Genomic DNA, 26,161 nt, shown 5'->3' with positions numbered 1-26,161 from the left:
ACAAACTGCAAGACGCCTCCCGCAAGGACGCCGAGGCGGGGAGACGAGGCCCCCGCGAGGTTCCCACCACGTCCGTCCGCATGGGAAGTGCTCTGCAGCACGCGCTCTCCGGTAGGATGGAGCGCTGCGGAGCGCCTTCGGCGCCACCCTGAGGCCACTGCTGCATCTGTAAATGCGAGGTACATAAACTGAGGCACCAGGGTACCAAGGCCCGCGGGGCTCCGGGTCAGAGCAGAGGCCGAGCAGAGGCCCGCTGCAGGGCACAGCCTCGACGTGAAATGTGCCGCGCCCAGATCCGGGCCTGTCGGGTGCTGGCCTGAGGCCTGGGGTCCAGCAGGACGCTGGAGTCCATCCCGGCAGGAGACACAGGAGACGCCGACAAGAAGCCCACTGGGAGGGAAGCCGCCGGCACTTCCAGGAAGATGCAGGCGGCGGACGGCGGGGCCCCGGGAGCGGGCTGTTCAGTCCACGAGTGCAGGCCGGTGGCGCGGGAGACGGCAGGGGGAGCGCGGGTGCCCCGGGCCTGGGATCTGAGATGTGAAGTGCCGCCCGCGGAGAGACTTAAGAGATAAACTTCAACCAGAAGCAGGAAGCCGGGGTGGCGCCTTCCTCCCGAGATGGGATTCGCTGCACTGAGAGGTGAGATGCAGTTGGAACCCGCAGACACGCGTGATGGTGACAGCTGGCGACTCCAGGCCTCCAGAGAGATGCGGCGGTGAGTACTGAGGCTCAGTCCTCCTGTGGCGGAGACCACTGTCCGAGAGCCATCTAGGGGAGGCTCCCAGCTGGGTTCGAACTGAGGACGGTGCAGGGATGGCTGCAGGCCGGGTGAGTCCGGCCCTGGTGTGCCTGGTCCCGGTGCAGGCTCTCTGAGATTATCCACTGCCCTGCCACAAAGCTACCGCGGGCTTGCTGGGCTAGACCGACATGGATTTGCACTCTGTCTCCGAGACCTGTCATCTACCAGTGACAGCAAAGACAAATCTGGAAGTGGATATTTTTCTCTTTTCTTCCTTTCTAAAGATGGCATATTAATGGTTACCTCAGTTTATCATTTTCTAGGCTGTGTTTAAAATGTTATTGCTAATTGCACCACTTTAGCCAAAGTGACATAATTATTCTAACCTGGTGTTCTTGCTGGTATTCCAAGACTGAGTTTGCCCAAGGGTCACAGAAGTTACTGTGGGCCAGTACCAAAGAATCAGAGGCTGGGCCAAGCAAACAGCAACTTCTCATCTCCAATAAATTAAAGAGGTAGGATCTTGCAACAGACGCAGAATCCCAAAACCACCTGGAAGACACCCTTGTGAAGTACTCATTTCCTAAGATTTTGAAAAACTAGCAATAAAGTAATTCACCACAAGCAATTTATAAGCATCAACCCAGGAATTAAATGTTTTAAAAAAGAAAAAAGAAGATGCAACCCCGGACTGCCAGCTCATCAAAAGCAACCCAGGAGGCAATGAGGTGGGACAATCCACAAGCCACTGACCTAGGAAGGGTTCACAAGGTATGGATGTCTTTACATCAGTAATTGACAGATTTTATTTTTCCTCTGTAAATGTCTCTGCCTTTCTGAACAGTCTCTGCACACATCTGTATATGGGTGATCTTCACACTCTGACCCCAAGTGGGAAGATGCTAATCAAGAACCACAATTACCGCAGACTTTGCTTCAGTACCTATCAATGGAAGGGATTCTCTTGAACTCCTTCTCTGATTCCTTCCTTAGCTTTGCCCCATCAGATGGTTCTTCAGTGTTTGCTAGCCTCATATATAGAAATGCTACACTTCTTATAAAATTAGTTGAAATTGAATTTGGAATTTTAATACTAAGCATTGATGCTGGGAAGAATGCATTCTATAACACGGTGAGGCCTCAGTAAAAAATGAAAACGAAGAAGACAGAGCTTTGACTTTCAGGGTGCAAAGAGCAAGAGCCATTGTGCCAGATACAGTGTAGTCATACTTGCTAATGTTCCCTGCTTAAAGGGAAAAGCCCTTTTATTCCCTAGTGGGACTGATCTAAATATTTTTATTAAAATGTATCTTAAATATCGACAAATGAAAAATAAGGTATAAACTCCCTTATTTAATGATAAAACCCCAAAACAAATTTATGCTTCAAATCTAATGAACAAAACCAATATGATTTTAAGTAATACTTAGGACATAAATGATAGCAAACTATTAAAACAACGTGGCATTTGGCTTCACAGCCTGTGAACATAGATACCTGCTTTACATTTCCTTTTTGACTGGATTGTTGATGTTACACATAAAGGGAAATCATTTAGATCAACATTACAAGGGAACCTTGTCTTGATCACTGCAGTGTCTCTCCCCCGACTCTATATCCACAGGGGTCTGCTTCTAGGCTCCTTCACCCCCAGACACCAAAATCCGAGGGTGCATAAAATGAAGAGGTTTTTGCATATAACTGACACGCAATCTCCTACATTCTTTAAATCATCTCTAAATTATTTATAACATCTGACACAATGTAAATGCTATGGAAATAGTTATTATACTGTACTGTTTAAGGAATAATACAAGAAAAAAGTCAGAGTTCAGTATAAGCACAAGGATGGTAGACCTACTGTATTTTTGACTCAGGGTTGGTTGATTCCAAAATAAAACCCAGAAATCATAAATGTGAAGGGACAAATCTATATTAATGAGCCAAAGAGTTCAAGAGGCTACTCTGTAGGTATCACACGAAAACATTAAAAACTGCTGTTGCATTTAGTACCAAGAGACTGCAAACTCAGAAAATACACATCTGTATGCTGCCCTGACTATTCTGATGGTATCTTAATTTTCCATTTTTATTACTGTCACCCTCCAAGCTAAGTCACCTAAAACCTAAACCAGACAGAAGGGGCGGATCCCCAGAGACAGCCTGGATCAGGCTGAGGCGACCGAGTGACCAAGTGTATGTGAGGCCTCTGGGGAGAGAAACCCGTACTCTGGCCAGTGATATCACACAGCTTTGCAGACACGCTAATCACCACGGAGAGTTATCATAAAGCAGGACTCACACAGAGTACAAATTGTATCTCGACTTCTACTAAGAAGGCAAAAATATCTGAGCATAAAGGCTCCCTACTTTTTTTCATGAATCTGTTATGATCGCCACTCATTTCCCCACAAATCTTCCTGTCTTGGTTACCTTCCAATGTGACTAGCGCTTCTCCTGCCATATGAGAAACCAGTACCGACTGGAAGTCTTTCTGAGGGTCTAAGGCGCACCCTTCTCCTGTCTCCTAGAAACACAGGGAGAATATGTTCTCAGCACCCATCACACCACCAAAACTGCATTTAATACAATTATAGTTTATTTGCACATCCTACCTTAGGGCACACTGTTAGGCTCCTTGATCGTGACCCTTTTATATTTTCAGACAGGCTCTCACTATGTAGCTCAGGCTGGCCTCAGCCTTCCCAGTGCTGGGACTACAGGTGCGTGCCACCACACCTGGCTATTTTTTAGACTTTTACTTGACAAATTATATAGTTACAAGGGACATTAATGTTTTACATACACTAATGCTAGCAGCTAGACTGCTATGAAAAGTGATTTTCCAAAAGAAACTCCAGAGCTCATCAAAAACTGCATAACCTGGATGTCATGGAACAGAGAGCAGACTCCATGGGTAGGGGGACCCGGCCCCCGGTATACAGGCGCAGCAGCTCTGCAGTTCCTGTAACACCAGACATGCAGACGCTGAGTTCAGGCCCCATCCCAGATGCAGAAGACACAGGTATTCAGGGCCATTTGCAAGTGACTGAAACTGTAAACAATAAACCCACAAAGACCAGCTATCTACGGTGATCTCACATATGAGTCTGCACAGTGAGTGCAGATGACACAGAGCGAGAGGGAGGACCAATCCCTTTGAAGGGGGCAACAACAGAGTACCAAGAAGTGACAGCCATCCAAGCCTGGAAGGAGGATGAGAACTCTGCCAGGTGAGTGAAGGGGAAAGGGCGGTGGGGACCATACGAACAGGGCGGAATGTCAGAAATCACAGATGCCCCGAGGCTGGAAGATACTGATGTTGGGATGGGAAGTCTAGATCCAAACTAGGGAAATAAAAACAGTGCTGGCTTGTGAGGAACAGTTACCTCGTTGCAGTTTAAATAGTGAGAAAACCCTTTTTAAGGGATTGGGGATACAGCTCAGCAGCACAGTTCCTGCCTGCTAAGTGCAAGGTCGTGAGTACAATTCCCAGTACAAAAAAAAAAAAAAAAAAACCCTAAAAAGTCCTTTTTAAGCACTTGACATTTTTTCCAATACAACTGAGTTTTCAGGCAGTATTTTCTTTCATGCCTAACTAGTTTTCAAAATGCCATAACACCTGAACTTAACTGTGCACTTCTGATTTTTAAACTTGAATCAACTAGCAGGATTTGGCTGAATAAATTCACTCAGGGGTGGGACTAATGGTCTATACTCACTATGCCAAAACACAGAAGTCTTAAAATTAAGCTGTGATAAGGCCCAATTCAAATAAAACTTTTTTTATTCCTGATCCAATAAAAAGCTGTGCTTTCAGGGCAACACAAGTGAACTAATTCTAACCTGTCTCATTCAGAAGCAAGAAATTTCCTGAACCTTCTCCAGATGACTTCAGTCTTAAATTCATTTAGAAAGGATGTTATTTTAAAAAAGAAGAAAGATTTGGAGTAACACAAATGGAAAATGAAAAAATTCAAGGTAAACTGAGTTCATTAATAAGTCACCAATTAATTGAAATAATTCATTTTGATAAGATTATTCAGGGTACAGGGCTGGGGATTTAGCTCAGTGGCATAAACACCTGCCTGGCACGTGCAAGGTCCTGAGTTCAATTCTCCGTACCGGGAAGGGGAAAAAAAAAAAAAAAACATTATTTAGGGTACAAAGAGAGAAGAGACAACTGAAGTCTAGGAATGAACATCAGATGATCCCTAACTGCAGCCCAGTGAGGTCAGGGAACCAGGCTACAGGCCTCTTCCTCGTACGCCAGCCACACACAGTACTAAGAAGGAAGCCAGCACCAGACAAAGACCTAAGGCAAAAACACAGCACCTCATCTGTTTTTGTTGTTTTCTAGCGGTAATGGAGATGGAACAGAAGAGCACTGTACCACCGGGCTACAGCTTTCTTACGGGTTTGTTTTGTTTTGCTTAATTTTGAGACAAAGTCTCGCTGTCTTGCCCAAGCTGGCCTTGATCTATTGATCCTCCTGCCTCAACCTCCCAAGTAGCTAAGAGTATGGGCATGTACCACATTCCCAGCCTTCCTTTGCCTACTCTGAAAACATCCCCTTCCTTACATACATCTGGGAATTTTCCCTTGTACAAAATTATTAAAACAGAAAAATCACTGAAGAACTATCCAGTGGATACTTTTTAAGGTTTTTATCAATACAATTAAAGTAGTTCCAACTTTACTTTTTATTAAAGAATAAAAGAAATGCTTAACTACATGTGACTATAAGTAATAAAGTACAAAATAGACTACTATAGATAATAAACCATAAAACTGCAGACAATCAGATGCCAGAAAGTAAGAGAGCATAGAAAATCCAATGGAGAAGCTTCAAAAAGATAGAGGAGCCAGTACCAAGAGACTCCCACTAGTCAGATTTGGGACAATTTGAGCAATAACAGCAATACACTAAGATTTAATGAATGAAGGGGCTGGGGATTTAGCTCAGCAGCATAAGCGCCTTCCTTGCAAGTGTGTGGTCGTGAGTTCAATCCCTGGTACCGATAAAAACGAAAAAGACAAGAAAAAAAAAAAAAAGATTTAATGAATGATACAGGGATCCGTGACACTATACCTCCATAAACTTAGAAAATGGTAAGCAAACAAGAAAGAAGGGAGAGAAACTGCAAGGGAGGAGCAGGATGGGGCATGTGGTTTGGGGCAAAGCATGAGGCTCTGGGATCAACCCTAATATTGCAAGGAAAAGGGAGGATGAATGATGGAACAGAAAAACCAGCCTCTGAAAACCAGCGTGGTGGACATGGTAAAACTCGGCATCATCCGTGTGTGGTGGCTTAGTGGAGAACGAGACATCAGTGTCACCTTGCAACAGCCTCTCATGAAATGCTAATCAGAGGAAGAACTGAGGATTTGGGATAACCTGAAGGACGGCAAGAGGACTGTATGCCCCAGGTTACCATCCATGGTCGAGAACACTCCGTGCTACAGCGCGCTGGCATCTTCCTATCGGCAAGGCAGAGCCTCTGTCTGCTCACAGAGGAAACATCAGGGAGCCCAGCCAAGGCCACGCCCAGCATGGGACTGGAGAGCTAAGAGACCAGTGCAGCTCCTCTTCCTACATGGACCAAGACTGGTCAAATCTGAGTCCGTGAGTGGGACAGCAAAGGTGACTTCCAGACTTACAGAGTTGGGAGGCAGGAACGCTCCTATTTCTAAAACATGCAGCAGTGCCTGTAGCACATCGTATCTCCAGCTGCTCAAAAGGTTTGAAAAGAGAGGAACAGGAACGGCTGGGTGCAGCAGTAGGCAGCCGGGGTAGATCCGTGTGAATATTTGAGTGACCGTGCAACACAAGTTTGTGGGCGGTATTCGCAATTTTTCTGTAAGTTCGAAAATATTGCAGAACAAATATTTTAAAATTATACGCCAGCACCTTGAAATAAGACAGAAAACAAGTTCATTGTTTCAGTTATGGGCAGCAGCAGGAGCAAGAGCTGAGGAGAAACAGCAGGAATTCCCTGTTCATTTTTCAAGCAGCATTTTGCAAAAGAAAGAGGAAAGGCAAGTGGCAGCTAAAGCCCCCACAAATAACAGAAAAGATTTGTGTTTTCCAAACAGGAGAAATCTGAGGATATTCTAGTAGACAATACATCTAGGTAGCAAACTTTTTGCATAGAGATGAACAAACACATTCTATGAAATTTTTCTTTTATATTAAGAACACACCCTTCGCTTCAGATACCAGATACATGAGATGTGGCAGGCTGCTGAAATAAAGGAACACAGCACTGGAACTAAGGAAAACAATTAGCTAGCTTTGGACGAGCCACTTGACTCCTTGGAATTACTTTTCCTCATTTCTCCAAAATGTATTTTTTTTTTTGTACTGGGAATTGAACTCAGGACCTTGCACTTGCCAGGCAGGACTGCACCACTGAGCTATATCCCCAGCCCAAACTTTTTTTTGGTACTGGAAATCGAACTCATGACCTAATTCATTTCTCAAACATAGTGATTAAATGAGACTATCACTGGTGAGAAAACATACACAGCCAGTGTTAGGCACCCGGGGTGTGAATGTGTCCTTACAACTGATAAACAGAGGTGTGGCCAAAGCACGGAAACCCCTAGTGCCACTTTATAAAGCCAACAACAAAAGAACTGCTTCCAAGTGCTGAAGGACCGTCCCCCACTGTGAAAAGACAGGCAAGCCATTTCAGAGTTGTTCTTCCAAAATGAACAATTACGTGCAGTAAATATCGGAATTAAAATCTTTAAAAAATGATTTCCATAGCAGGATGAAAAACAACTAAATCTGGAACTCAATACTGTTTTGCAAATCTAAAGACCCTATCTTTTTGGAACACTTTCTCCTTCCCTGTTGCTATACACTGCTCTGTTTATCACTTAATTGTTACTGAGTAATAAAATCCAGGTCAATAATGTCATACATAAACAGGGCCTGCCTTATATATCTGTACAGCTTGCACTTTGGCCTTAGCTTTAAAAGAAATGTATTACATTTAATGGTTACATAGGTTTCTATCACATATTCTTTAATGACTTAATAACAGCTCTTCAGAAATGTAAAGACCAGTCGTAGCTCACAGACTTTAAACGTGAAGGCTGTGAACTTATGGAGCCCACAGGCTGCGGTCTGCCAACCCCTGCTCTGAAATAAAAAGGCTGCACACTGCGATCAATGAGGACAGGCCACTTTTCACACTCATGCAGGTAAACAAAGGTCTACACACATTAAATGCAAAGCTACCTTGAATGAAAAGTTAGGCTAGGGGTGCAAACATTGTTAGGAAAACAAAGGTAAAGCTAACGTTACGTACTCTGGTGTATACACGGGCAACCAGTAGACCAGTCTTCCGCCCAATACGAGGGTCTCCGCTGCGAAGTTTAACAGGTCAAAGAACATATCACTCAGGTGGTAACTCAGGGAAACGGGAACGTGGCTTTCAGGGCTACACAAAGAAAACAAAATTTCAAAAGCAGGGCCAACTTGAATATTTGTAAAGTTAACTAAACAGAAGCACCACACTTCTCTCTACCATGGGAGGAACCCACTTCTTGGGGACATCACTTACCATTTCTCTAGCCCCTTGGGTATTTCCTTCTGTGACCCTGTTCTTCTTGTAGATTCTCTGATACCATATGGAGCTAGTCAGAAAACACAAGTGGTACAGACAGTTAGAAGCCACCAGAGCACCAGTGATGGTCTCCTACGCACCATGGGCCTCTAGAAGTGATGCTCAGAGAGGACACACTGGCCGGGTGCTGGCCCAACTGAGAAAAGGTGAGAGGAGACTGCGTTCTTCACAAATATCGATGCCTGAGAAAGCACAAATTACAGGACGCTCAAACAATAGCGTTACTAAACATAAAACCTAACTGGCATAGATCCTGAGGGGAAAAAATATGCCATAAAGGATATTAGTGTGCCAACTCACAAGACTGGATGACAAACTGTAGAATAAAATATTGCTGAAACTGAAAACCATACCCTATTCTTAGGAAACACATACTAAGTTATCAGACTACCCAGCAGACTCTCAAGGAAAAATAAAATTATGCATTTTAAATAAACACACGTACATAGTAGAAGAGCAAACAGAATGTTAATAAATACACCCAGCTTTGTCAGTCTGCCAGTGAAATGCCTGGATAATTTTCTTTTGTCAATCTGAAAATATCTAACATAACAAAGAACTAAAGAGGGCTGAGAAAGAAGGTCCCAAAAGTAACAATTGTAGATTTCCTACTGTCCTATCACTGTTTGTTTTTGTTTTTTTTTTTCACTGCTCTGTTTCACTCCCTTTAAAATATTTTTTTTTAATTTTTTAAATTAAAAAAAAAAATTGGACCACTATTTACAGCTATTGCCAAACAGAGATGGCTGATCTTAGATCACTGCCTTATGAGACCTTACGAGGCACAAAAAATAAGTGCTTGTGTACACTGCTGAAGTCCAGTTGATAAACAAGCCCAGTGGGTCACAGAACCCCAAGTTTCTTACAAGTCCTGAAAACACAGCAGTGAATGCAAGTGCTGTAACACCACAAAGGCCTGCATATGGGTGCCAACATCTGACACTCCTGCCTTTGAGATTTGATCTGTTGGCTGCAAGGGACAGTTCAGCTCTAGCTGGTGTACTGCAGTCAATATGACACCCACATGCCTCGACAAAATCCGCTGAAGGGAAAAACGGGTGGCACACTAATAAAAAGATGGAAGTAGCTGACATGTTAACGTATCTATTTAGAAACAACACGTCTGACTGAGTTACTAACATTATAACCTGTCTTAATTTCATCACTTCTTAGCGTGTGAAGGAGTGGGGTTGGCTGGCATTGTGTGCACGCAGGTCAATGCACTGTTGTACTTTAAATGTAAAAGGGGTTTTAGGAAACTAATCCCACCCAAAGGTTTGTAAAAAGTGAACAAATAAACTCACGATCAGTGATGATTGCATCAAAATACATGCCCTTCCTCCAGGAGGGTTTGGACGCATCTGAAACCAGGACATCAAGGTAATACTTCTCCAAACCATACTGACGAAGGTTTGCCCTGATGTTTTCATCTGGTCCTCTCCACTTCTGGTTTTTCCTAGTAGCCTTTCCTGAAGGAAAAGAAGAAGGAAGGAAATAAGGAAGGAAGGAAGGAAGGAAGGAAGGAAGGGCGGGAGGAAGGATTAAATCAAATGGAGCTTTATTTCCTGTGGTTTAACTAACAGTATTTATCACCTGAACCCACATTTATTCATATAAATTTTTTCATTTAAAATCTTAATGTATACAATTAAACCGTTATTTTATTTCAACGCATAAGTAATTATTCTATTTCAAAATATGTGCTTTGAACAGTAAAGTGAATCTGCCTGACCTCATCCTGTCCCCCACTAAGTAAAGCTGCCTCACTCAGTGCCCTCTCAACACAGCATTTATAGCGAGACTCAGCTGCCTGGAACACAGCATCCCTGCAGCCGGTCACGCCGCGCAGGCCCCACGAGGCACCCGAGCCCAGGAGCAGGAAGGAGGCCCGCGAAGCCCAGGAGGGCCTCCCTGACCCAGAGCCCAGAGGCCGGGACAGGTGGGAAAGCTCGGAAGCTTTCAGCTCAGAAGAGGTAAGTGCATGGCACCGCCTGTGACTAAGATCAGAGAATCCAGGAGAGAGAAGTCCGGGAGAGTGTCCGAGATGCGCAGTCAGCGCGTGCCCTGAAGGGCAAGTGACCATGGGCAGGACGTGGGGCCGGGGTGCACAGGCTGAATCCTGACCCTTTTACTAGCCTAGATGCCAGCCACCTAAGAGTCTGCTCCCAGTAATCACTCACATACTCTTGTGGATTAGACCACTTTACCGTAAAATCACAGAGAGAAGTCAAAAGGAGGCCACGTTGGGACACGCACAGGGGCAGGCAGCTGGTCACCTATAAACAATGCCTGAGAGGGGAAGCACGGAGCCCCGGCCCCATGGCAGGCTCTGCTGCCAGGCTCCACTCACCCAGGCCGTGAACCGTGTTGTAGTCGATGTCCGTGCCGCACACGTAGGCGCCGAAGTGAGCTGAGGCCACCAGGAGGCTACCTGCAAAATGCCACAGCCGTGACCTCTTGGCTAGAAGTCCACCCCACCTGTCCCTTTCCCTGCTCAGCGTGCCCAGCCAGGGTCAGGACACTATGGAAAGCCAGCGTCCTGGCAGTGCTTAGTGAGCCTCAGAGCAGAGACAGTTAACCCCAGGCTGAACTCACCAAGCTGGCCACATTACTTAGGGGACACTTTTTTTTTAATCAAAATAATGTATATTCAGACATTTTCATCTTGAGAATATACACAAAAGTACCTAGACCCAGTCTTACAATTAAAAATGAGCACATAAGGCTGTTTGTCCAGTTAAAAACACATAAATTCAGATAACATAAATTCCCACTAAAGTCAGAGTTTCAAACAACTAGAGAGCACATAGTTCATATGTGGGGCAATTTTTTGTGTACCAGGAATCAAACACAGAACCTTGAGCTTGCCAGGCAAGTGCTGTGACACAGAGCTATTTTCCCAGCCCACGACATTAATTCTTACAAAAGTTAAAACATGACCATCATCAAGAAATCAAATAATGACAAATTCAAACATGGACATACAAAAAAAAAAATATGCTACTGTAAAATGTTGTTATTCTGGGAACCAATCAAGTAATGATCTTAGTTTAAACTACATATATATGAATTCCTTAATTTAATAACAAACACACAAAGTACAAAAGAATGCAATTACCTTTCTGTTTAATTACTGCTGTGACAAAAGTAAGAACCAATGTCCCAATACAGTCTACCTAAACTAAGCAATCTGACAGATGTAAAGACCTCATGGATGAAAAACCCTAGTAATTATTATAAAACAATAAAAGTATTTAAAAGAAAATCATATAAATTGTTAGAAAAATGTTCAAGTAGTAATTATAGTCTTTAAATTTTCTCATTTTCATTCATCCGAATTAAACTGCTTTTAGTGCCTGAGCAAGCCCTAACTAACTGCAATACAGCAATCTCTGCTATTAAAACTAAAATCTGAGCTAGTCTTAGCCTAGAAGGTATGCAGGAAGGTGGGGAAGGGGAAGAAACTGAGGCTTTGTCCTCATATGCCGGAAATGTGACGTCTGAAACTAACAACGGCAGTGCGCGCTCAAGGTCTACAAAGCAATGTGCTCTTACGCAGCCACCGACTGTGCAGTGATGGCAGCGCGCACTGACCGCATTCCACGCACAGGCACACATGACACCCCTTCCTTTCACTCCCCCCTCCCTCCCCGCCTCACCCCACCCCACCCTCTACTTCTCGGACCCCTTCCCATTTGTAAAAAATCTATCTCCTTGTTTCCTGTCACCTCGTTTTTATTTTGCTTTTCAATTTATCTAAACTTTGGGTGTCTCATATCAGAGGAACCATGCACTGTTTAAGCTTCTGTATCTGTTGTATTTCACTTCATGGATTCACGGTGTATCCAGTTTCCTGTAAATGACGCCAGTTCTTCCCTCTTTAGGTCAGAGTAGTTCGCCATAGCGTATAAATACCACATTTCTACATCCATTCATCCGCTGATGGACACGTAGGCTTCTTCCAAAATTTAGCTGTCATGAACTGTGCTGCTACACCCATGGGTATGCATGGAGCGCTCTAAGACGCTGCCGCTAACTCTTTTGGGAAGATGCCTAGTTAGGAATAGACCTACCACAGCCATTTAAAGCACAACCTGGTAACATTCCTTACAGGTACTTTGCTCATGCCGGAGATATAGCTCCGTGGCTCAGTGCTTGCCTGGAAAGCATGAGGTCATGAGTTCAATTCCCAGTACGAGGAAAAAAAAAAAAACTTTGCTCATGAAAATCCTATAACTGATTACTTCCTATCAGAGCCCTTGAGGAAGAGAAATGGGTGACTAAAGGAATAGCAGAAAATAAAACTTCCTACACAGGTCCTAAAAGCGCTGATGTGGGAGATAAGGAAACAAAAAACCTCGCAGGCCTCAGTCCACACCTGGCACAGGGCACACTCAGGAGGGGTGCTGCACACAACGAGCACAGTACTCCCCTAGCCCTTCAGCCGAGTCACAGGCATCCCGTGGTGCCGCCAAAGAGACGAACATTCACCTGGAAGCGCTCCCTGGCGAGGGGAACAGTGACACTCCCCAGACCCTGCACCAGAGCCTTAGCCGTGTGTGGTTAGCGGACTCTGAGGGGACCCAGTTTACAGGCGGCTCATCTGTCACACCGCGTCTGCTGCTCAACCCAGTGCCTCTTCCACTTTGAAATCGGCTTCCTGGCCGGTCACTGTGCCATCATGGGGAATTATTTAGTTGTTCTTTGAATTACATGTCCGTTTTCTTTTGCCTTCTGTGAAACCTTGTTTGGACTTCTCTTGGAAGCTTTCTGGTGGAAAACGGGGCCATTAGAAAATGAACCTGGTACAGCAAAGGGGTGGGGGACCGGGCTTGCCACTGCGTCCACCCCATCCAAGGAAAAATCCCATCTATACGATCTCAACTAACAAGCTGGTACTTCAGTGTCTCATTACTTCAGTACAGCCAGGGCAGTATGTTACAGGAAACAGAACACAGTGAGTGGAATCTTTCCCATGATACAGAAACGATTTTTCTTTACCTGTAGAGAATGAAGTAGAATGCACTGCAAATGTGAAAAAATGAAAGACCATGGTTACTTTTTGCTAACAGGGAAAAAAGAAAGTTGTTAAGAGTATTGCATCTAAATGAAAGCTCTATTTTAAATAAACACTAGCAGCCTGAGCAAAAGGGTACAGTGAAAGACAGAACTGCTACTGAGCCATTAGATTGGCAAAAGGGGACCACAAAGCTTCAGGAGGATGGTGGGAAACAGAGTATTACAAAGAATTACACATTCACTAGCTCAGTCTGCAAACTTCCTCGACCTCTCCACAGTTCCTCCCAGGATGAAGAGAACCCTAATGTCTGGATTCTATGCCTATCGTTTTACAAGGACAAAGCTTCAAAAGAGCCCTCCCCTCCCTTGCACCTGTGACTCACACAACAGAGAGCGGAGGAGAGAGACCTGGAGCCCTGTGCTGCCTACAGTGATCGGCATACTGTGTAACAATTAATCACAAACAGACATTTATGATTTTAAGCCTCAACATCCTTGCTTGCTGCAATAGTCCCAAATTACAAACATTTTAGAAATCAGTCAAAAAAAGTGACTAGAGGGGCTGGGGATTTAGCTCAGTGGCATAAGCACCTGCCTTGTAAGCAAGCAGTCATGAGTTCGATCCCCGGTACCGATAAAAAGCAAAAAGACAAAAAAAAAAAAAAAGTGACTAGAAAATAAATTAGTGGTCAAATTCTTCATCATCACCATTTAGTATTAGCTATATCTAACATCTTTCCCCAAAAAGGAATCTCAGCTCTTAAGAAAATAATCATTAAAACATAATAATACCCATTACAGTTTACTGAGTGTCTATCATGAATCAAACATTATTTCCTAAGAATATTATATACCCACATTACCTATTTCATGTCTTACAATATATGACTGTCATCACTTCACAATGATTAACCTGCAACATACACAGGTCATGCCCAAAGTCACAGAATAATTGGCAGAATAAATATTTTAGACCTCATGCTACATACACTTTCTTTTACAACACCAGTTGAAGTAAATGTGCATTAGCTCCTCTTGCATAGCTCACAGTTTGGGTGTTAAATGTCTTCCAGCCATCCATGTGTTAAAGGACTGGTCCCAGCATGGAGGTTTGACAGAAAGTCCTCAGGTCACCGGGTCTGGGCTCTTGGGTGAACTGTGGAAACCTAGCCCATCCTTCTTCCTCTTCTGCGTCTAAGCTATGAGGTAAGCAATGTGGTTGGCCATGTGCTTTCTGTGACCGCCATGTGACACCCACCAGGGCCTTGACATCAGTGGGTCCACCAGAGTTCGTCCAGAACTTCTAAACTGTGAACCAAACTCACAACTGTGGGGGGTTTCTCTTTATAAGTTAACTGCTTCAGATACTTTTGTTACAGCAATAGAAAGTTTACTAACACACTTACTGATTAGATAAACAAAAGAAAAATGTGTTGGTAAACAACTTAAGTAGGTAAACTTGTATATTCAGCAGCACCTGCATACCATTCATAGGTCTTGTATCACATCTAGGCAAAGCCTTGCTACATGAGAGTCCACGTATTCACAATGACCACTCCTGTAGCTACCCACATCAAAACAACAGGACTGCTTAACGAGTGGGAGCTGACCCAAGGATAGGCATCCTCCCCATTTGGAAACTAGAGATATGCAATGTATAAAATTAAAAAGAAGATGAAGAAGAGAATTAAAATGAGAATATATCGTTAAAACAGAAAAAGTGTTTCTGCAGTTCATGTCATTCTCAACACCAGAAGCAAACTGTCTAGAGATAAAAAAAAAGGTCTTAGGTACAGAAAGATTTCTACCCTACTCCACAAGCCTGCGAAAGTCACAAGTCATGAATAATCTGTGGGTAATGCATTTGGGAAAATACATACACTTCCACTTTTTACCTTTAAAATGGAAAAAAAGAATTACATACACTTAAAACTCTTAAAGTTTAAAAAATTTTAAAAACTTTTTTGAAGTTTAAAAGTTTCTTTTTAAAAGAAAATGAAAAAACAATCCAAAGATAAAGATGTGAAATACTTTGTGAAAAGTTGTAGCCAAGGAAGAAGGCACAGGGCTACTTATGTCTTCAGTCCCTCAGAAGGAAAGTCCTCCATCACTGAGGGAGAGCCCCAGGCAGAGAAAAGAGTGATCTGCAGACAATTACAGATTACAGCCAGTTTCAAAACAAAAATGTCCTGAAACTGGCATACGTCCTAAAAGCCGTGCTTGTAAATTACAAATTATGAAAATACATTTTAGCTGCATCTTTGCAAAATCCTCCTTTCACTTGACATTAGCTGTCCTATGAGCAGTAAATTGACCAAATCATACTGCCCACCGTTAAGAGCTGCCACAAAGCAAACACAGACAAAGGTAAGACAGGGCATATGACTATCCCTGACTTGAAGTTATAATACAAAAAAACTATGATAAAAACAGCATGGTATTGGCAAAAAACAGATCCAAGGATCAAAGGAACAAAGAAGATGCAAAACCAATTCCAAACACCCTTGGTCACCTTATCTTTGACATAGGGGCCAAACACCTTCACTAAAAGAAAGATAGCCTCTTTAATAAATGGTGCTGGAAAAAAGTGACTTTCCACATGCCAAGGATTGTATTTCTCACCAGGCACTAAACAAAAAATGGATCAAAGATCTAAATATTAAAACAGAAACACTAAATCTCCTGGAAGATAGAAAAGGAAAACTCTTAAAGACATATATGCAGGCAAAGACTTTATGGATGAAACCCCAACACCTAGGAAATATTACAAAGAATCAACTAGGATCTCATCATACTAAAAAGCTTTTTCATGGCAAAAGAAACCAAAAGTAAAGAGACAGCCCACATGATGGGAAAAATTTTTTACCAACTATTCCTCAGATGAAGGATTGACATCTAGAATACACAGATATCCCCCCCCCAAAAAAGCACCTCAAACTTCTAAATAAATACCCAATCCAAAAATGGGGATCTGAAATGAATAGAATGAATAGATGCTTCTCAGATGGAGAAATACAAACAACAGATAAATATATGAAAAAAATGCTCAGTATTATCATTTGAGAAATACAAATTTAAAAAATGGTGGAATTCTACTCAGAAAAAATGGCTGTAATCCAGAAATCAACCAATAACAAGTGCTGGCGAGGCTGTGGGGAGAAAGGAGCCCTTTTCTGCTGTTGATGAGAGTGTAGACTGGTGCAACCAATATGGAAATTCCTTTTTTTTGTACCAGAAATCGAATTCAGAAACTTATACTTGCCAGGTAGGCACTTATGCCACTGAGCTATATCCTCAGCAATATGTAAATTCCTTAAAAAACTAAAATTAGGGGTTTCATTTGACCCAGGTATTCTCCTTCTTGGTTGCTTCCCTAAAGAGTTAAAAGCATCACACCACAGTGATATATACACACCTATGTTTACAGTGACACAGTTTGTAATAGCTGAATCTTGGAAACAGCCCAAATGCCCATCAACAGATGAACAGATAATGAAGATATGGTTTTTATATACAGTAGAGTACTACTCTGCAATAAAGAAGCATAATCTTGAGACATTCCTAACTAAATGGATACAGTTTGAGACCATACTTTTAAGTGAAACAAACTGCACACATTTTAAATATCATATTGTTTCTCTGGTGTGAGAAATCAAAAAGGGTAAGCAAGGACCAAAATGGATAACGTATTGGGAAGGAGGAAGAAATGTTCAAGTGAGAAGAGGAGTAAGAGAAGGGGGCGAGGGGAATGAATTAAAAAAAAGGAACAAAAAAATGAAAACAAAGCTTTTGTAAATAAGGAGGGAAGAAGGGTGAAGGGAGGCGCAGGGAAAAGATACAATATGTACCGGTATAAATTCCCGATGATGATGGTGATCATTATGTATGTCAAAAATGTGCCAATGAAATTAATTTAAAAGGTGGGTGTGCTGGCACACACCTATAATCCCAGCGCTCAGGAGTTTGAGACAGGAGGACTGTCACAAATTCAAGGCCATCCTCAGCTACATAGCAGGTTCAAGGTCAGCCTGGACCACATAGTGAGACCCTGTCTCCAAAAATGTAGTAATAGTAATAAAGCAAATGAATCCCAATGCCAGCAATACCTGAAGCTAGCTTGGAACACATGAGTGTCCTCTGTTCTGTGTTTCTGCTTGTGAGTTTTGTGTAAGGTTAATGTTATTTCTAATAAAATTTCCAAGTGTAGAGAAAGTGCTTAAGATAATGAAGGAGGGAATAAAAACAGACATGTTGAAGGTGGGACACGTGTAGATTCTGGCACAGCAGTGAGTTAATGCAGTACCATCAGACACCAACAATCCTGAGACCCCTTAACAGGACACCATTCCTTCCTATCACAGGTGGTTACAAGACTCCTCAGTTCACAATGTAGCTCCTGGCTGGCAGAAAAGCTCCCTGACCCTGGGTGGGGCGTGCGCCCTCGGGTTGGTAGTGTGAGACTGTGAGCTGTTACAACGTATAAAGTTGGCCCTCTATGCCATAATTTCACATTTTCCAAAGTAGCCCATTAGCTGCTCCAAGAAGTCAGTTAAACCATAATGCTGGAGTGACAGATGGTTCCTATTAGTGAGCATTCTTGTCGCTGATACCCAGTTCCCATGACTTCACAGAGGAGAGGTTTCATTCGCTCATAGGTTCAGTCCACAGTCAGCTGCTCCGAGGCAGAAGGCCATGGGGGAGCAGAGCCAGGGAACAGTCCCAGAGAGGAAGGGGACAGCGCCAAGGCCCTGAATTCAATTCCTGGTACCGAAAAAAGGACTTTCTTTTTAAATTCTGTCATTTAAGTGCTCTCTTCAACAGCACATATACTAAATTCTGTCATTGAAGTCCTTTCCCAAGAGTTTTCAGACTTAAATAAACCATAGTGCTTTATATCATTTCTGTAACATATGTTACTACTAGGGTTTTCCACTATGAAAAATATGTATAGATAGATACTCCCTAGGACTGGTTTATTAGGAACAAAACCCACAAAATGCTATCAGAATCATCTACAAAGTGGCACAAGCGTGAAATACTATTTCACAAGCATGTCTCTTAGATCTTAACAAAAATTAAAGGATCATTTGTCCATTTAAATCCACACCAACAATAAAGCTATGATCTTCACTGTCACATCCAACCAAGCAACATCTCCACGGCGGTGCAATAGCCCTGTAAAGATACCTGTCCCCACAAAGGGGTCGAAGACAACATCGTTCTCCTTCACCCGCCCGTGGTTGGCCATTATGAATGACAAGCCGGCTTCCATGCTTGTGTTCCCGATGAAGTGTCTCTTTTTGACACTGTAGGACTGGATCAGCTCTCTCTGCCCGTCTGCAATCTACAGCGGAGATAGTTCTCAGATTCACAGCAGTGTAACCCACCAGGCTGCAGGGAACATCTTCCCACTTGCTATTACTCCCGAAGTCACTGCTTTAAAGCAACGGGGTGGCCGCAGTTATTCACACTTACAGTGCTTTTAATGTCTTCTCATCTATGTTTTCTCCTTTTTAAACCAAATGTTAATTATTATCCCAAAGACAAAGATAAGCCATCCCCGTGTGTTTTATTTAAATACCAATAATCTAAATCAGAATAATTATGATTCTCAGCGCCCACTCAACCTCTGACAACCCCAGGATGTGAACAAGACAGCAGCGGGATGGCAATTCCACTGCTTCACACCGCTGAGGCCTGAAATCCGACACCTCCACTCACAGGCTCCCTCACTGCGCAGCAGGCCACCCCACCCTCTGTTTTATTAAAATGAAAGCAGTCCACAGCATGGCAGTGCACACCTGTAATCCCAGCACTCTGGGAGGCTGAGGCAGGAGGAGCAAAAGTTCAAGACCAGCCTGGGCAGCTTAGCAAGGCTCTGTCTCAAAATCTTAAAAAACACTAGGGATATAGCTCAGTTCAAAGATCCCATTCAAATCTGGCATCTTGTTTTAATTTCAACAGGGACATTTCTTTCTCCATAAAAATGCAAAACAAGCCACAATTACATACGCTTCACCAGTTTTACTACAGAGCAGCACTGATCCTTCACTTGCTTCACAGTTCTACACGTAAAAGAGTCAAACACAAAGACAAGCATTGCGCTCTTGCTAGAGATCAAAACCTAGGTCAAACCCCTGCCACACGCCACACAAGTGCTCTGGCACTGAGAGCTATATCCGGGGCTGCACTGGGTCTTTCTTTGTCTGTCTGGTTAGATTTTTCTGAGTTTTGTTGTTGTTTTGTTTTGTTTGTTTGGGGACAGGGTCTCACTATGTGGTGCAGGCTGGCCTTGAACTCACTGTGTAGCCCAGGCCAGCCTCAAATCTGCAGCAACCTTCCTGCCTCAACCTTCCAAGTGGTGGAATTATAGGCATGCCTGGTGGAACACACTTAGTTTTTTAAAAAAGTGAAGCAGAACACTTCCTCACCCATCTACCAAAATAAATATTATGTGGCTTCTCGGGGATGCAATTTGGGTTCAAACCATAGTCCTCCAGAATACAGAATATGTGCTGTGGGTCCTTTAGGGTCACTTTTCCTCCAAACGGCAGAAATTCAAGTGCCTAGAAAATAAAAGTGATGCTAACGTCCTCTAGAACAGCAGCCTTGGTGTAACCGGGATACCTACCAGGTACCCCTGGTGTCAGCGCTAAGTGACACAAACCACGAAAAGCAAAGACCAGCGTCTCGGGCGACCAGGACCGCAGGGTCCCCGGGGCACTCGGGCTGCCCGCGTTCACTTACATCGATTCGCTTGACTTTTTCTTCCTGGGTCAGTGTTTTGTTAAACGTGTGGATTTTTATTTTATAGGTAGAGTCTGGGTGCAGAAATGGAACCTAAAATAAAAGGAGATTCAGTTTGTTACACTCAGCGATGGCAGAGACTGTGCACACAGGCCCCCCGGAACCCGCAGCTCACCACGCACCATCTTCTCCAGGGGGTAACTTTTAAGAGAACTGTGCAGCTCCTCGGCTGACTCTCCGTGACCCCACAGCTCAAATATGGACCTAGGAAACAAACGACCCGTAAGAGCCTCAGCAGAGAACTAGGTTCTCAGGGAAAAAAATAACAATTACTTCCTTAAACTCTTGTGCTTGCTCCACTAAAACAATCGCGGCTTACATTTTCCTAAGCTATAAATGAGAAGTTGTATCCTAGAAACATCTATAACTCGTGTCCCAACACGCATGGAGGGAAACCCGCCCGGTCCTTGAGCAGGCTAAGCCCCTGCTCTGCCCTCCCCGGCACTGACAGCTGTCCTAGGACAACTGACCCAGCGCAGTCACACACATGGGAGTTAACAAGAGAAAAGGTGGCTCCTTACAGCTTCTCGGGAAGACAAATGGACCAAATTAAAACATTACTGTGTGGACCAAGGGATTTGCTACATTTTTCACTCCTTTTGTGGTTTGCTCAATATAGCCCACGCTAAAAATAAACTAAATATTAATCCTTATTCTACAGCAAAAAAAAAATCTGAATTTAAATTAGTTTTCAGTCTTAGATCTTTCAATGAGACAAACAGCCTGCTGTGGCACGCGTACTGCAGGTTATGGGTTTATTTTTCTTCTGTTACAATGAGGTTGCAGATATTATCCTTTATAAACTGAATTCTTCCTTTTCTTTCTATTGATTTATACAGTAAAGACCTCTACAGTGAGGAATACCTCAGCAAAGCAAATTATACAAAGACTAAAAAGCAACTTAAATTTATTATATATTTATCATTCATTACATAAATGCATCAGATGATATGAGTTTTAAAATATACATATATATACACTTTGTACTCCAGTAGTTTTGTTTTTGTTTTTGTTTTCTTGATGGGGGGTACTGGGGATTGAACTCATGACCTCATGCTTGCCAGGTAGGCACTTGTGCCACCATTCAGGGGGAAAAAAATTAAGATAAAGAAAAAACCTCGGCCATGGGCTGGGTATTTAGCTCAGCGGCATAAGCGCCTGCCTTGCAAGCAGGCAGTCGTGAGTTCGATCCCCGGTACCGATAAAAAGGAAAAAGACAAAAAAAAACAAAAAACAAAAAACAAAAAACAAAAAAAACCTCGGCCTTCCAATAGCTGTTTTAAACATAACAAACTGTCTTTCAAATACCTCATAGACGTAGATTTTAATATAAGCTACAATAGTATGTTTTATAGTTTGATAAAGAATGTTTTATAGTTCTGATTTTCTAGTCATTTTTGCTTAATAAACAACAGTCATTAATAATTTTCAGCTCAAAAGATTAGATTTAGGTTCCAGGTACATTTAGGGCTACACCTCAGCAGCATGAATTTAACTAAATATGAGGGTGCAGCCAATTCAAAAAGACAGCAAGTACATATCACACCCTAAAGCACTGCTAACTACGTTAATAAACCTAGATATATTCTTATTTGCCTTCTTACACAACCACATACATAAATTCTCATTTGCACTGCAAACAAAAATATATGTAGTTCTAAAGAGAATGTAATTCCATGAAAAAGTTTTCAACAATCTATCAAAATGTTCAGGGGAAAAAACTGAGATAAAGAAAAAAGTATGTATCAAAACAAAATTTTTTAAAGAAAAATGAAAAAAAAAAGGAAAGAGGTCAGTGACTAACCTAGGAAAACTCAAGACAGACAATGAACAGCTTCAATAATTTACAGCACTATAGACTGTGACAACTCCATTCCTAAATAGAACAGCAAACACGTCACAGCGAGCCCCACATTTTGTCATCTACTCTACCAGTGTTTACCCAACTAAAAACTTCGTGCAAGAAAAGCATTTCGGGGTTTTTAGTAATAATTAAACACGAGTTCTTTCCTACATACAAACACAGCCTGGACATCCCATGCCATACTCCTGCTTAATAAGGAATTTTTGAAAAACTGCTCTAAACGAGTTTATCTTATTTCCACGCTGAGTCTCCCCCTGTTTCCAGCAAGCCACCCTTCCCCTGTAGACCTCCACCATCCAACAGTAAAGGCAGCCACATTCCTCTACCGTTCACTGATACATATTCGAAAAGAGAGACCAAGTTTCTCTTACTTGGCACACACTGTCCTTTTCATTAAGTTTCTTGCAATATCTTCGGAGGGAATGTTAAGAATCCAAAATGGAGACTGAAAGAAACAGCAAAACTCATTTACCTCCAAGTGGCTACAGGCCAGGTACTCATAGACTCAAGACCAGCACGACAAATTGCTAACTCCTCCCTTCATGGTAGAATATCTGAGCTGACCTTAACCAAGATAAAAGTCACTCTCACTGAAAAACTTGAACTTTTTATAGGTTACTTTTTATGGTAATAGTGCAATGTAAAAACGCTTTCATACATGACCTCATAAATGAACACATCTGTAAATTAAATTTGAATCTATTTAAAATTAATTTGGTATTTGCCTTTATGTAGCTTGTCTGAAAGAATTAACGTGTATTACACCACAGAATATGAATCTTAGAATTTTTATCTTTGTCAAGTTCCTTATAATACAACCTTACGATCCAGCTATTCCTTGTAATACAGGTAATTTTGTTTAACTTCTAAGTAATGTATTTCTTCAGTTATCAGATGGTCTCTCATTTTCTAGGTAGCTATGGCCAACCAAGGGGTAAGTGAGGGGCTTTGTAGCATAAATTTCCAATTGATCCTAAAATTCTACCAAGTTCAATGCAAAATACACCTCAACAAAGGAAGAGTGTTCTTTTTGCAATGAAAGAACACACACAAATTACGGTGTGACTGGTGAGTTAAAAACTAAAACTGAGCTGGGGTTGTAACCAGCACTTGCCTTCCACGTGTAATGCCCTGGATTCAATTACCACTGCTGCAAAAAAATAAATAAATGAATAAAACGAAAGTAAATTTACTTTCCAAAGCCAGTTTTTTTTAAAGTATCTTTTCCTTTAATTGCCTCTAGAAATAGAAACAAGTAATCACACAAATAGAAATTTAGGCATGTTAGTTCTCTTCAAATCTAATGTTTTATTTATGTATAGGTATTCTACAGATGGGCAAGTAAAAATTCATCTTACCTTTCCATAACTTTCCTGATTGCTAGAGAACTGACCTCCAAAAAGTGAAAGCAAAGACTTTATTTCCTGTTTTGAAAATATTATAAAGAGAATACATTTTAAACAGAGAACTCAAGTTTTACTAAGAGAAACAGGCCTAATATGATTAATAGATAAAACAGAGTGGCTTGAGAACCACTTCAAGCTTTTAAATTTCAAAATCAGACAACTTCTATAGTCACCATCACAATTTAGTCTAGACAAATTTTAGACAATATGAGAGCTGCCAGAAGACAGGATCAAAAAACTGATGTCTTGATTTTAAAAAGGAAATAACCAATTCTAGGCACTACAGATTATTTAGCCTAAAAACTGATAATAAAAATAACTCAAAAGATGATTTGAAATTATTTCTAATTGAAGTTAATTAGCTTCATTGAGCTCAAGAGCATTAAGTTAACTTTTCTTGATAACTCTACCAAAAAAACAATAATTATACCACTAAGAACACAATACATTATTTAAATATATCATGCATGCAAAGTTGAAATCACATGTGCACATTCTTGGAAGTTATCTTTTTATATTGATAAATGCTAAATGGTTATACAAATTTTACAATTTGTACCACTAACAAATCATCTCCTTGCACATAAAGCAAGCAGAATAACCCCCTCCACCAAGTTCCTACCCCAAGATCAAAAGGTATTAGAGATTTGAGCCACTAGTGCCATTTCTATTTCCCCTTAGTCTATGCACCAAATTATGCGTTATATTAGAAGGGGGTGAACAGACCCTGCTAACACAGATAGACCCCAACTAGCACAGACTACCAGCAAATCAGTGAAGGTAGCCCAAATGTCATTTTGTGACATTCATAACACAAACTTGAACGGGAAACACTGTTGAGAATGACAAATCAAACTGAGGAAAATTTGATTTTCATTTGCAGATCCATACACTGTGATTTTATACATTTTAAGCTCTGTGATTTTGTACATGAAACTTATAGTTCCAGTGATTCACAGTTCCCTTATACTCAAAACAGTAAGCATAGCTCCTTCATGCAGAGCATGGAAACTGAGGCTGTTATTAGGGAAATTAAAATGATGACAATGCTCCCACACACAGTCCTTGCAGTTCAGTGTTTCAAGAAGTCAAGCAAGACACAGAACAACGAAGCTACAGGTTAAGTTACTTAAGTCATACGTGATTCTTTTTGTCCCCATATGAAAGCATGTTGTGAAATCAGCTGTGTATTTAGCACACCCGAAGATAAAACACCATTTGAAGCTAAAACATCAAAATCTGCTGCTTCTGGAATACACTGTGAAAAAGCACCAACAGGCTAAAATATTGATGTCTCAGGAATGGATGGGGGACCCAAGATTGCAAGTCCGCGAGCAAGATGGCCACTAGTCCGGGCCTGCCATACGTGGGAGGGCTGGCAGAAGAGGTGGCCACAAAGTTCTTCCTGCTGCTTTTCTTTTAGAGACATCAGCTGTTCAGATCCCTCTAAATTATGACAGTGAGGCACCGAGGATTCACCTTCATTGCATTTGAGTTGGCAGAAGACGCAGCAGCAGCTACTGACAACAGGAATGAATCTGAGCTCTCTGAACGCACAATTCACGTCCACTTGGCCAAACTGATCAGAATGCAAGAGGGCTCTTCCAGGCAGTTCAGCCAGACGAAGACCTTGTTTTCTGGGAGGCTCCTGGAGAGAATAAAGAGGAAGGGGCAGGGATTCCCCAGGCAAGGGGGCAAGGCTTCTACAGAAGAGGCTCAACCCATCCCTCAGGGGTGTGGACGTCAAGGTCACCACATCACCCCAGTTCACCCCCAGAGCGGGGGTCTGGCAAAGCACAGCGGCGACACAGGGGCAAGGCCACCCCTGGCGAGAGCTTCATCCTCAAACCCCTAGGGCAACCGAGTGTGTCTCTTGCTTTCCAGGCTGTTTTGCCAGGGCCTGCCCTAATCCAACTGGGGGTCCTGGACACTTTCTTTGCTAAAATAAATCCTGATAAGGAATGGGGAGAGGGAGTGAAGAATTATTTATGGTATCCATTAGCTCCACTACCCGAAACTTAAGCAACCACGTAAAATTGTGGGTAACTGTGATTACCCAAGTTTCATTATAATCAAAACATGTTTAAAATGTTCTTATCAAACTACTTGAAAGAGCAAAACACAAGATTTTCATTCATGGTAAATTCACTTTGCAATGGAAAATCTGTATTAAGAATAAAAAGGAATTGTATATTGAGTATTGGATCTAAGGGTGCATGATGAGTATGAGTCATTAATCCATGCCATCTATTATTATTTTTATTATTTGTTTTTTCAGAACTATTTGCTTTGGAGGGGAGGAGACCGGTTCTGACTACGTGGTTCAGGTTGCCCTTGAACTCACTATGTAGCCCAGGCTGGCCTTCAACTTGCAGTGACCCTCCTGTTTCTGGCTTCTCCAGTGATGGCGTTTATAGGCATGTACCACCATGCTCGACCAGAACTATTTTTCTGGCTTTCCCAGTGATGGGTTTATAGGCATGTACCACCATGCTCGACCACCAATAAATACAGAAGTCTGAACTATACCTTTAGTACAGTAAGATAGGGAACTGGGGGTGTATCTCAGTGGTAAAGCACTTGCTAGCAGGCACGAGGCCCTGAGTTCAATACCCAGTACCACCAAAAATAAAAGTATAAGACAACTGACAATCAAAGTCAGCCTGATTAACTCTTATCAGAATTAAAA

The 26,161-nt window shown here is 42.2% G+C and overlaps 1 protein-coding gene across 6 annotated transcripts in view; it reads right to left on the bottom strand.

Annotated features, from left to right (window-relative positions):
• LOC100728385 (tRNA (guanine(10)-N2)-methyltransferase homolog) overlaps positions 1-26,161 on the bottom strand; it is a 64,435-nt gene that overhangs the window by 15,381 nt on the left and 22,893 nt on the right. For 3 of the 6 annotated variants that reach the window (XM_063235049.1, XM_063235051.1, XM_013143468.3), the window contains 10 exons: positions 23,425-23,490; positions 22,438-22,511; positions 20,325-20,406; positions 20,143-20,235; positions 19,827-19,961; positions 18,583-18,739; positions 10,727-10,807; positions 9,681-9,845; positions 8,314-8,386; positions 8,059-8,190 (listed from right to left, as the gene is read on the bottom strand). In XM_063235049.1, coding sequence (XP_063091119.1) covers positions 8,059-8,190; positions 8,314-8,386; positions 9,681-9,845; positions 10,727-10,807; positions 18,583-18,739; positions 19,827-19,961; positions 20,143-20,235; positions 20,325-20,406; positions 22,438-22,511; positions 23,425-23,490 — 1,058 coding nt within the window. Of the gene's footprint in view, positions 1-8,058; positions 8,191-8,313; positions 8,387-9,680; positions 9,846-10,726; positions 10,808-18,582; positions 18,740-19,826; positions 19,962-20,142; positions 20,236-20,324; positions 20,407-22,437; positions 22,512-23,424; positions 23,491-24,951; positions 25,121-26,161 lie in introns of those variants that run through there. The other 3 variants (XM_013143469.3, XM_063235050.1, XM_063235052.1) reach the window with 3 other exon arrangements.

This window comes from Cavia porcellus, unplaced genomic scaffold, assembly GCF_034190915.1.
Source record: "Cavia porcellus strain 051 isolate PalLab524CR breed Dunkin Hartley unplaced genomic scaffold, mCavPor4.1 scaffold_24, whole genome shotgun sequence".
NCBI lineage: Eukaryota > Metazoa > Chordata > Mammalia > Rodentia > Caviidae > Cavia > Cavia porcellus.
Note: the sequence above shows the minus strand (reverse complement) of the source record. Positions and strands in the feature narration are given on the sequence as shown.